Here is a 12,848-nt window from a genome sequence, read left to right as displayed (position 1 = left end):
AATATGATTTCTGTTGATTTGTATTTGGAGCCCTGCAATTTCATTGGCTGTTGGCGAGGGGTTCAGCTAGCAGAACCCCAGTACTAGACAGGTTAAAATGAAGAGCACTTATTTATCTTTTGCCAGAGATCTACTGATCATAACCTTATCCTACACTCATACATTAAATTAACAATAATAACAATCAAGCATAAACATACAAAACACCAGAAATATACATAAAAAAACCTTTATTATTATGATAATGTAGGATTAACAACAACATGCGTTTAACCACAATAAAAAATTAAAAGATATTGCACTGGTTTTACTGTAGCAATCTCTCTTCACCCTTTTCAGACAGATCTCCTCTCCTTCACACTTCAGACACACACACAGGATCTCTCTTCACCCTTTTCAGACAGATCTCCTCTCCTTCACACTTCAGACACACACTGTACACACACACACACACACACACAGGATCTCTCTCACACAGTCTTTAAAATACTGCCTAAACACTGGGGAGTCAAGTCCATAATATGAAGTCAACAGTCTCCTCTTCCCTCAGTTCAGTGGCATTGGTCTCTGCACACAGACAGCCCTACCATCGCTATGGGCTTTAACACACAACGCATACTGTGGCTACAATAAAAACACATACTGTATGGATCTGTCTGTAGAGATGTAGTGAGGCTAAAGTCCAGGGTGGAGGTTACCCACAGGGTTAACAGAGAGAGAGAGAGAGAGAGAGAGAGAGAGGGACAGCCCTACAGTGGGGAGCTACCGTGGCTTCAGGCTCTGGTGGGCCTAACTGAACATTGGAGGTGATGGGTCCAGACTAGGGGGTAGGTAGTGTTTTGTTTGGCTGAAATTGCTTTGTGTGTGGTGTGTGTGGGTGTGTGTTGGGAGCAGCCAACAGCCCAGGGCTAGAGATGAATTACTCCACCAGGGAAACTAACACTTGACTTCACTCTCTGACAGATGGCTGGATCAGCATCATTACTGACGATGTTTGTGTGATACAACAGTGAATGTCAGGGATGGTCAGGCTGGCGCCGGGCTGTGGAGGATGGCACTCGGATTGGGTCAGAGAGAGTAGCAGCTGTCCAAGCAGCAATAACAACAGGGCCACCAGTATAGTCCAGATGAGATGACATACAACACAATACACACTGTAGAAACTATTCTTATAGGGATGACCCATATCAAATCAGAACTTCAGATCAGTTTTGGGACTATAGTCATTCGATGTGCAGGGGCCAAGTGAACAACATTAATTTACTATCAAATGGGGAACGCCACAGAGACTTGTCTTTCAAATCATGACTCTGGCTGATATAAAATAACCCTCAACACACAGAAACAAATGGAGGATGACAATTTGAGTCACCTGACATATTCAGCCAATGAGGAGATGCTCTCTCAGTCTGGGGTTGATTGATTGGCTACAGCAGAGTTGTTAAATCCCAACGCTAAGCTTGGCCGATCTGTCCCAGTGACAAATGACAGCTTTTCTCTGGGAGGACTTAGGGCCTACACCTCACATTACCTACCCTCTATCCTTCTGCACTAGAGGATACCACTATTCACACCGCAGGTGATTTAGGAAACGTCCCCTTATTTCCTATATAGTGCACTACTTTTGACCATGGCCGAACCTCTAAACATTATATGCACAATGTTCCTCCTCATGAACATTGTCAGTGGTTAGGTTACATGAATAATATGTAAAGGCCATAACAAACCAGTCACACGGATATGATCCAGGGTAACTTTACAGTGTGGAAAGCTGTTGACATGAATAAGTATCACTGCCTGTTACAGAGGTTGATTTCTAGTAGCATTGAGGACGATTGAACAACATTGAAACACATGACAGAAATCGCTAGCCACAGTCTGTCAGTGGGGTGGTCTGTCTGTCTGTCTGGGGTTAGGTATTGACAACACAGATCTCTTTAGTATCTATAGACACCAGTCCTGTCTCACCCTCAGTCAGTCATCCCAATGAGCTGCTCTTTTTGACATCTCCAACAGCCACAAAACCTTGCAGGACACCCCGAGGGAGTTTTGAACTCTCACACAGAAACAAAGTGATGTATGTATGCTGCAGGTAGCCAGTTCTACAACACGGCAACATCCCCTTACTTTGCAAACTAAGACACACAAATGAACGGCCACACACACACACACGCAGGAACACACACACGCAGGAACACACACACAGGAATACACACAAGTATGAACGCCCACACCCACAAAACCTCACATGTAGCAGTGGGACTGGAGGATCATAGTGGTGTTCGGTCAGTTCAGACTTCTGATTGGTCAACATCGTTGTGACTGACCTAAAAGCCAGGGATCTGATTGCCCTTCCTTTTATTTAGTTGGCTTTTCATTTGACATACAGCGATAAAAGGGTTGTGCAAAGCCCCGCCCCCCTGCTGACCCATCCCCGACCCTATAGGCCAACTGAGATATCAGTCAGGGACAGACAGCACTAATAGGGGTAACTAACTATGAGACGTCTACACTAACTAAAACACACTCAAGTCCCAACACGGCAGAGTAAAAAAGACACTGCAGACCTTTAAATATTCATATATATATGTATGAATATTTAAAGGTCTGCTATATATATATACACACACACACATCTGACAGCCACTTGACAACACACACAGTCTTGAACGCATATACAAAGTAAAGTCTGTTAGCTTTACAGGATAAGAGGCAAAACACAGAGAGAACACAGCAAGTTGAACAAACCTTAAGTGTCTGATAAAAACAGAGCGAACAGGGGCTAGAAATAAAGGCAACGGTGAGACCACTGGTTGTCAGAATATACATGAAGGCCAGTGTGTCTACTGTTGTACTGCTACACTACGTAGAGCTTGGCCACATCTCCCCGAAAAATCTGATCTGGACTTTTTCAAACTTATGGCCATTCACAATATATATCTCAATTTGATTTTTTTAAATTTTTACTCTAACTAAGCTTTTTTTTATACAATTAAAGGTAAAATAAACTGCATTTCAAACAGTCAGCTATAATCCAATGAATTCAGGACTTGTGAAATTATACTAAAGCCTTCCACAACCATAAGACCCATTCATAATTTTATACTTTTTTTAATCAAAATAGTTTAACCTGATTTTTTTTCTGGCTTTCAAGTCGGTCTATGAAAATGCCCTTTTAGTTCCAAATGTAACCAGAACCATGTAGAATGTACATTCACTGATAATGACCAACTTCTTGTAGTAGGCAATATAGAACATTAACACAGGTCTCATATAAGCAATCTCTCAAGCAATGTTCATTATACTCTGGTTTTAGTAGCGTCTGCTCCACGCGTAATTTGAGAAGTTGAGACATAAAGAGGGTTAACTTCTCTACTACAGTAAATTAATGTCTCAATGTGTTTCAGTGTCCATATGAGTTGAAACTGCTTGTCAGAGAGGATGTGATCTTTAGTCTTTGTGGTTGTGAGTGACAGGGGAAGGGGCTTGGTGTCTGTGTGCAAGTGGGAAGGTGCACAGTACACACAGCAAGGGGGGGGGGGGAGAGGATACGAGACCAAAAAGACAAACGCTCATAAAAACAAAAAAGATTAAAACCTCAATTCCTGCGACATACATTCAAGTTAATCAACTGAATCCGACATATTGCCCAGCCCTATACTAACTAGCATGTATACAAACGTGTGAGCAGTCTTCCTGCCTCAGAGTTTGAGGAGTCTGGGTAATTGAGTTTCAGGGGCAGCAGGAACAATCCGCTGCCCGGTACTCAAACCCAAATATCTAAATAGATCTACCTCATCTTAACTACTTGACTCTCGTCATCCCAACACTGTTTGTCTGTGTAGTTGACCAAACCAGGCTAGGACCAGATTGATCAGGTGTCCCCAGGTTGTCTGTGTAGTTGACCAAACCAGGCTAGGACCAGATTGATCAGGTGTCCCCAGGTTGTCTGTGTAGTTGATCAAACCAGGCTAGGACCAGATTGATCAGGTGTCCCCAGGTTGTCTGTGTAGTTGACCAAACCAGGCTAAGACCAGATTGATCAGGTGTCCCCAGGTTGTCTGTGACTAGATCACTGTCCCTCCTTTCCTCCTCATCTCACCTATAGTCCATCTCAATGTAAAGGTGTTCTATGAACCGCCCACTATTCTGTTATCATTAGAAAGTCCCCTGACATAGAGATCTAGATCTGGTGAGGCTATGATGCAGTTACAAGGTGAACGGCTAGGCTAGTATCCTAGCTACCACAACACGTACATCCTCACACAGCTCTATACACTGCCGTAGATACACTGACAGGTCCAGGTAGAGCCATGGAAGGGTTAGCTTCTATACGCTAGCTACACGGACAGGTCCAGGTAGAGCCATGGAAGGGTTAGCTTCTATACGCTAGCTACACGGACAGGTCCAGGTAGAGCCATGGAAGGGTTAGCTTCTATACGCTAGCTACACTGACAGGTCCAGGTAGAGCCATGGAAGGGTTAGCTTCTATACGCTAGCTACACAGACAGGTCCAGGTAGAGCCATGGAAGGGTTAGCTTCTATACGCTAGCTACACGGACAGGTCCAGGTAGAGCCATGGAAGGGTTAGCTTCTATACGCTAGCTACACGGACAGGTCCAGGTAGAGCCATGGAAGGGTTAGCTTCTATACGCTAGCTACACTGACAAGCACACGAATAGCCGTTGGAGCGGATAGGGAAAGAGATTGTCATGGAACGCTCTGTGATAAACTACAAACACTGCTTGAATAGCCATTCTGACAGCCACGACATGAATAGAGTGTTATATTCTCTAGCTAGTCTGCACTATTAAACAGTTAAACAGAGTGCAGCGTTAGACCACGAGGGAATAATAACGCACATTGCCATTTGCCTGAGGCTGCTGAGTGAGTTAAAGGTGGGCGATGCAGATGGTTTCATTAACAGACTGTAATGTATTTATACCGATTGCTAAGCTTATGCTACTTTTATTGCTGAGTTACACCCTGTTCAGCCACGGACGGCTGGAGATATGCAGGAGGGTTGCAGTGGTGGCTGTGTTGTTTACAAGGCACAACCTGATCTATTGGCTTGATACTAGTCACACGTCAGACGCCTGGAACTTCCAAGGTGAAAGCTAACGAGGCAGTATACTAAGAAAATACCATTAGAGATGTTTGTGTGTATTTGTTAATCCTTTCTCCTCAGTGCGTGTGGATCAGTGAACTCACACTGTTTATTTCTAGCCCCCATGTTTCTTTGCAGAGAGAGAAACAAACGCAGACCGACTTCACAGGAACATGAATCAACGTGAAAAAACGGAGTATAAGAACAACAAGAGATCTACAGCCAATCTGGATGTCTCTGGAATACAGAAACACATAGTAAGGGCCCAAACTATCACCTCTCTCTCTCCCTCTCTCTATCTCCTCTCCCTCCCTCCCTCTCTCACTCTCTCCCTCCCTCCCTCTCTCTCCTCTCTCTCTACCTCTCTCTCTCTCCCTCCCTCCCTCTCTCCCACCCTCCATCCATCAGATGACTATGCTCTCCCTCCCTCCATCCATCAGATGGCTATGCTCTCCCTCTCTCTCCCTCCCTCCATCCATCAGATGGCCTCTCTCTCCCTCCCTCTCTCTCCCTCCCTCCATCCATCAGATGGCTATGATCTCAGATAATGATTAGTGAGTTGCAAAAAGAATGTTGTTTTCTTCCAAACATGCAGTTGTCTGTGGATAAAGATTCAGATCTCCATCAAGCAGTCTCTATTCTCATGGGTGTCTTATCTGCTACGTCTTCTTGCTGCTGGTTTTGTCCTGCGGGGTGGAGACTGCGGAGACTGGGCTGGGTCTCTGTGAGGCCAGGGGGTCTGGCCTATTGCGCTGCTCTGAGGCTGCAGTAGGTGTCTGGTTGGGTGTGGTGGTGGGCTCCTTCCTTGGTGCAGTCTCCACCACCGGCCTCTCCATGGTGTCCTGGGTGCCCTGGGCCAGGGTACAGTCTTTAGGAGGGGAGAGCCTCCTCTGTGGAGGGGGAGGGGGGGCTGGCTCAGTTTTGGAGGAGGGCTGCCTGGGAGGAGACTGGGAGGACAGACGGGGTGGTGGCTGAGGGGCAGGGTGTCTGAAGGTGGAGGGGGAGAGGGGAGTGGTGGTGGCGGCGAGGGGGGAGTCAGGTGTGGCCTTGGGGTGAGGGGGGTCGGAGTGTCTCTGATTCTGGTCCTTGGCTCTCTCAAAGGCCTCCTTGGCCCCGGGGATGGTTAGTTTGACGGGCCCCAGGACGCTATGAGCTACATTGGCTAGACGTGACACCACCTTGTCCACCCCACTATCTGACCTTGACACTGAGGCTGGAGAGGCTGGGGGGCTGGGGGTGGCGTAGGCTGCCGCCGCGGCAGCAGCAGCAGCATGTCTCCGGTTGTCAGCCTCCTTCTTCTCCTTGGTGATGCCTGGGGAGGAGATGGGTGTGGGGACTAGGTCTCTGCCGTCTATGGACCCAGTGGGGCTGGATCTGGGGGCCTCCAGGCCAGAGTCTCTCTCCTCGCTCCATAAACTACTGCTCTTCCCCCTGGGCTCAAGCAACTTGGGGCTCCTCCAGTCCTGATGGGGAGATGAAGCAGCAGGCTTCAGGAAGGTGTCCTTGCTGACGGAGATGAAAGCACTGCCGAGGGTGGCGAAGGTGCTGGACAGGGGGCTCTGGGTGAACTTGCTGCTGGGGTCTGGAGCCTTCCCATCTCTCCGCCTACAGTCATCCGAGGAGGCTGAGCCGCCGTCTTTCCCTCCCAGCGAAGGACCACTCTGAGTGGGCTTGTGTTCGTGGAGTGTGGAGGGTATGGTGGCTCTGCTTGGCAGCAGGGTGGAGGAGGGGGACAGACAGAGGGAGGGGAGGGTGCCCCCGGGTCCTGTACGGGGGGCGATGGGCATGACGGAGGTGGGGCGGAGCAGTGGGGGGGTAAAGGTGCAGGTGTTCCTGCCCCTCCCGTCCTGACTGTCCTCTGAACCCTCGTCTGTCTCGTCCTCTGATGAGTCCACCTCGTGGATAGCATCCTGCTTCTGTAGTGACTCCCTCCTCTCAGCCCGGTCCTGTCTGATGGCTGACAGCTTGTCCTTCAGTTTGCTCTTCCCGGGAGCCAGCCCCAGGGACCCGGCAGTCGACCCTCCGTCCCCCTCCTGACGTCCTAGCTTCCTGCTGGAGGAGGGTTTTTGCAGGCTGCCCTTCTCCACGGGCCCCCCACGGCCCCCTATCCCAGGCCCCAACCCCAGCAGTAGGCTCTCTCTCTCCCCAGCTGATTCCTGGAGACTCTGCAGACTGGGGTCTCTCTGAAGCATCTCCTTCTTAAACTCAGCGTGGGAGATGTCCAGGCTGTGTTTACGCCCTGTCACTGTTACAGGCAGCTTCTTGTCGCCTCCGGCGCCTGATGGAGAGGGGGAGGACGATGAGGAGGAGAGGGAGGAGGCTAGCTTCTCAGCAGACTGGACTCGCTTGAGCAGTGGGGAGCGGGGGTGTTCAGCGCTCTTGGGCCTGGAGATCTGCCTGACCAGAGGGGGGGAAGAGTGGAGCTTGACGGGAAAGATCTGACCCATTGAGGTGGAGCCTAGTCCGTGGCTGGACAGGGGGGAGGGAGAGCGCTGGGGGGAGGTGCTCTGTGGGGTTGGGGAAGGGGTGCGAGCCAGGGGGGATAGAGGGATGTTGCCGGCTGACTTGCGGCGAGGGGAGCGATACTGGCGCTGGAGCTTGGGGGCCAGGCCGTGGAGGGAGCTGGGCCTGATGTGACCGGAGCTTGCTGGGGAGTTAGGAACACTGGAGCTGGGAGAGCTGCTCTGAGACGAGTTACCCCCTACTGAGAAAACACGACACATACAGAAACACACAGACATTCAGGGATTCACCTACATTCATGAAATGTTATGCACACATAATCACCACCTTTTATGACCTTTTCCAACATTAGGCCACATTCTACAGTCCATTAGGTGAGCCGTGTGTTTGAGGGATGTGTGTGTGCAGGACTTACCAGAGTGTGTAGAGTCAGGTGTGGACCGGTAACCCTGTGTAGGTGATCTAGGGGACAGGTTGTGAGTGGGGGACCCAGGTCCACTCTCTCCAGAGGACAGAGAGCGGGTCAGAGAGGAAAGGCTACGGCTGGTGTGGAGAAGAGACGCCTGCTTAGTGATCTTCCTGAACAGAGAGTTCCTCTTCTTACTGCTGCTGGAAACACACACACACACACACACACACACACACACACACACACACAGAGAGAGAGAGTATAAAGAGTTGGAAAGACAAACATCCCTCCATTTATCAGCCATTATATTCTATGTAACATGACTTCTGAGAGGAACGGTAAGTGTGTGAGATTGATCAGATAAGAGACCTTTCCTGGCTGCTATCTTTGGTCTTGGTCTTCTTGTTGCGACGCGCCATCTTAGATTTGGAGCCGGTCTTGCGGGCGGGGCCCAGCTTGATGGAGGTGTTCTCAAAGGACGTGGCAGAGATGGACACCTTACCGCCGCTCTGAGGGTAACACACCACACACATAAGACAGGAGCTAGTGTATGTGTGTGTGTGTGTGTGTGTGTGTGTGTGTGTGTAGTGTGTGTGTGTGTAGTGAGTGTAGTGTGTGTATGTGTGTAGTGTGTGTAGTGTGTGTAGTGTGTGAGTGTGTGTGTGTAGTGTGTGAGTGTGTGTAGTGTGTGTGTGTGTGAGTGTGTGTAGTGTGTGAGTGCGTGTAGTGTGTGAGTGTGTGTAGTGTGTGTGTAGTGTGTGTGTGTAGTGTGTGAGTGCGTGTAGTGTGTGAGTGTGTGTAGTGTGTGAGTGTGTGTAGTGTGTGAGTGTGTGTAGTGTGTGAGTGTGTGTAGTGTGTGAGTGTGTGTAGTGTGTGTAGTGTGTGTGTGTGTGTGTGTGTGTGTGTGTGTGTGTGTGTGTGTGTGTGTGTGTGTGTGTGTGTGTGTGTGTGTGTGTGTGAGTGTGTGTAGTGTGTGTGTGAGTGTGTGTAGTGTGTGTGTGTAGTGTGTGTGTGTGTGTGTAGTGTGTGAGTGTGTGTAGTGTGTGCGTGCACCTTGAGAATGAGTTCCACCACCTCAGTGTGCACTAGGCCGTGGACAGCCTCTCCATTCACATGAGTGATGAGGTCTCCTTCTCTCAGCCCTGCATCATGGGCTGGACCACCCTCCTCTACATGCTGAGAGAGACAGAGATGGAGAGAGAGAGAGAGATGGAGAGAGAGAGAGATGGAGAGAGAAAGAGAGATGGAGAGAGAAAGAGAGATGGAGAGAGAAAGATGGAGAGAGAGAGATGGAGAGAGAGAGAGAGAGAGATGGAGAGAGATGGAGAGAGAGAGATGGAGAGAGAAAGAGAGATGGAGAGAGAAAGAGAGATGGAGAGAGAAAGATGGAGAGAGAGAGATGCGAGAGAGAGAAAGAGATGGAGAGAGGAGGGTTGAAATTACACATCAAATCATATCACTGGTAATAATTCAATCTGTTGAATCGAATGAAGAACAGGATCACTAGAACAGGATCACTAGAACAGGATCACTAGAACAGGATCCCTAGAACAGGATTCCTAGAACAGGATTCCTAGAACAGGATCACTAGAACAGGATCACTAGAACAGGATCACTAGAACAGGATCACTAGAACAGGATCACTAGAAGTGTTAAATCCCTTTTAACTTGAGTCAGTAAGCTAAAGCAGGCTACTACTCACCCAGACCATGTGATGTACTGTGTAGATGTCTGTGTCTCCCATGTACACCCTGATGGCTCGCAGGGTGAAGCCGTACTTCTTGCCCGCCTTGTGGATGATGATGGCGGGTTTGATGTTGGCCACGGCTGGGGACAGGTCTCTACTGGGGGAGGAGTCTCTGGACGAGGGATTGGACGAGAAGGAGTGGGGTGACATGGGGCTGGCCAATGGGGAGGCCCCGTGGTGGTCTAAACATGGAGGAGCGAGGGAGATTGTTTAATAGGGAGTTCAGTCCAGTTACTAAATGCACATAAATGTCATTTATTTTCAACCTTTACCACACGTTCTAAAAACGGACCAATGGTGGTAGCTAAGAAAGAAGACACATACACACAGTCCACAGACAGACACATACACACAGTCCACAGACAGACACATACACACAGTCCACAGACAGACACATACACACAGTCCACAGACAGACACATACACACAGTCCACAGACAGACACATACACACAGTCCACACACACACAGTCCACAGACAGATACATACACACAGTCCACAGACAGACACATACACACAGTCCACAGACAGACACATACACACAGTCCACAGACAGACACATACACACAGTCCACACACAGACACATACACACAGTCCACACACAGACACATACACACAGTCCACAGACAGACACATACACACAGTCAGACACATACACACAGTCCACACACAGACACATACACACAGTCCACAGACAGACACATACACACAGTCCACACACAGACACATACACACAGTCCACACACAGACACATACACACAGTCCACACACAGACACATACACACAGTCCACACACAGACACATACACACAGTCCACACACACACAGTCCACAGACAGATACATACACACAGTCCACACACACACAGTCCACAGACAGATACATACACACAGTCCACACACAGATACATACACACAGTCCACACACAGACACATACAATTGAAGTCGGATGTTCACATACACTTAGGTTGGAGTCATTAAAACTTGTTTTTCAAACACTCCACAAATTTCTTGTTAACAAACTATAGTTTTGGCAAGTCAGTCAGTGGATGTATTTCAAGGCCTACTATCAATCTTTGCTTGTCATCATGGGGAAATGAAAAGAAATCAGCCAAGTCCTCAGAAAAACTTTGTAGACCTCCACAAGTCTGGTTCATCCTTGGGAGCAATTTCCAAATGCCTGAAGGTACCACGTTCATCTGTACAAACAATAGTACGCAAGTATAAACACCATGGGACCACGCAGCCGGCATACTGCTTAGGAAGGAGACGTGTTCTGTCTCCTAGAAATGAAAGTGCTTTGGTGCGAAAAGTGCAAATCAATCCCAGCACAGCAGCAAAGGACCTTGTGAAGATGCTGGAGGAAACAGGTACAAAAGTATCTATATACTATATAAAACGAGTCCTATATCGACATAACCTGAAAGGCTGCTCAGCAAGGAAGAAGCCACTGCTCCAAAACCGCCATAAAATAGCCAGACTACAGTTTGCAACTGCACATGGGGACAAAGATCGTACTTTTTGGAGATATGTCCTCTGGTCTGATGAAACAAAAATAGAACTGTTTGGCCATAATGACCATCGTTATGATTGGAGGAAATGGGGAGGCTTGCAAGACAAAGAACACCATCCTAACCGTGAAGCACGGGGGTGGCAGCATCATGTTGTGGGGTTGCTTTGCTGCAGGAGGGACTGGTTCACTTCACAAAATAGATGGCATAATGAGGGAGGAAAATGATGTGGATATATTGTAGCAACATCTCAAGACATCAGTCAGGAAGTTAAAGCTTGGTCGCAAATGGGTCTTCCAAATGGACAATGACCCCAAGCATACTTCCAAAGTTGTGGCAAAATGTCTTAAGGACAACAAAGTCAAGTTATTTGAGTTGCCATCACAAAGCCCTGACCTCAATCCCATAGAAAATTTGTGGGAAGAACTGAAAAAGCGTGTGCGAGCAAGGAGGCCTACAAACCTGACTCAGTTACACCAGCTCTGTCAGGAGGAATGGGCCAAAATTCACCCAACTTATTGTGGGAAGCTTGTGGAAGGCTACCCGAAACGTTTGACCCAAATTAAACAAATTAGTATTTGCTACCAAATACTAAATGAGTATATGTAAACTTCTGACCCACTGGGAATGTGATGAAAGAAATAAAAGTTGAAAGAAATAATTCTCTCTGCTATTATTCTGACATTTCACATTCTTAAAATAAAGTGGTGATCCTAACTGACCTAATACAGGGATTGTTTTTTTACTAGGATTAAATGTCAGGAATTGTGAAAACCTGAGTTTAAATGTATTTGGCTAAGGTGTACGTAAATTTACGACATACAGTCCACAGACAGACACATACATACATACATACATACATACATACATACATACATACATACATACATACATACATACATACACAGACACACAGACACATACAGACAGACAGACACATATAGTGGGGCAAAAAAGTATTTAGTCAGCCACCAATTGTGCAAGTTCTCCCACTTAAAAAGATGAGAGAGGTCTGTAATTTTCATCATAGGTACACTTCAATTATGACAGACAAAATTAGAAAAGATTATCCAGAAAATCACATTGTAGGATTTTTTATGAATTTATTTGCAAATTATGGTGGAAAATAAGTATTTGGTCAATAACAAAAGTTTCTCTCAATACTTTGTTATATACCCTTTGTTGGCAATGGCAGAGGTCAAACGTTTTCTGTAAGTCTTCACAAGGTTTTCACACAATGTTGCTGGTATTTTGGCCCATTCCTCCATGCAGATCTCCTCTAGAGCAGGGATGTTTTGGGGCTGTTGCTGGGCAACACGGACATTCAACTCCCTCCAAAGATTTTCTATAGGGTTGAGATCTGGAGACTGGCTAGGCCACTCCAGGACCTTGAAATGCTTCTTACGAAGCCACTCCTTCGTTGCCTGGGTGGTGTGTTTGGGATCATTGTCATGCTGAAAGACACAGCCACGTTTCATCTTCAATGCCCTTGCTGATGGAAGGAGGTTTTCACTCAAAATCTCACGATACATGGCCCCATTCATTCTTTCCTTTACACGGATCAGTCGTCCTGATCCCTTTGCAGAAAAACAGCCCCAAAGCATGATGTTT

The 12,848-nt window shown here is 47.6% G+C and overlaps 1 protein-coding gene across 8 annotated transcripts in view; it reads right to left on the bottom strand.

Moving 5' to 3' along the window:
* Window positions 1-213: 213 nt before the first annotated feature.
* mast2 (microtubule associated serine/threonine kinase 2) overlaps window positions 214-12,848 on the bottom strand; it is a 293,284-nt gene continuing 280,649 nt past the window's right edge. For 5 of the 8 annotated variants that reach the window (XM_031785590.1, XM_031785587.1, XM_031785592.1 and 2 more), the window contains 5 exons: window positions 9,682-9,908; window positions 9,033-9,155; window positions 8,349-8,488; window positions 7,986-8,179; window positions 214-7,811 (listed from right to left, as the gene is read on the bottom strand). In XM_031785590.1, coding sequence (XP_031641450.1) covers window positions 5,767-7,811; window positions 7,986-8,179; window positions 8,349-8,488; window positions 9,033-9,155; window positions 9,682-9,908 — 2,729 coding nt within the window. In that variant the 3' untranslated portion in view covers window positions 214-5,766. The remainder of the gene's footprint in view (window positions 7,812-7,985; window positions 8,180-8,348; window positions 8,489-9,032; window positions 9,156-9,681; window positions 9,909-12,848) is intronic. The other 3 variants (XM_031785589.1, XM_031785594.1, XM_031785588.1) reach the window with 2 other exon arrangements.

This window comes from Oncorhynchus kisutch, linkage group LG13 (assembly GCF_002021735.2).
Source record: "Oncorhynchus kisutch isolate 150728-3 linkage group LG13, Okis_V2, whole genome shotgun sequence".
In the NCBI taxonomy this organism is placed as follows: domain Eukaryota; kingdom Metazoa; phylum Chordata; class Actinopteri; order Salmoniformes; family Salmonidae; genus Oncorhynchus; species Oncorhynchus kisutch.
Note: the sequence above shows the minus strand (reverse complement) of the source record. Positions and strands in the feature narration are given on the sequence as shown.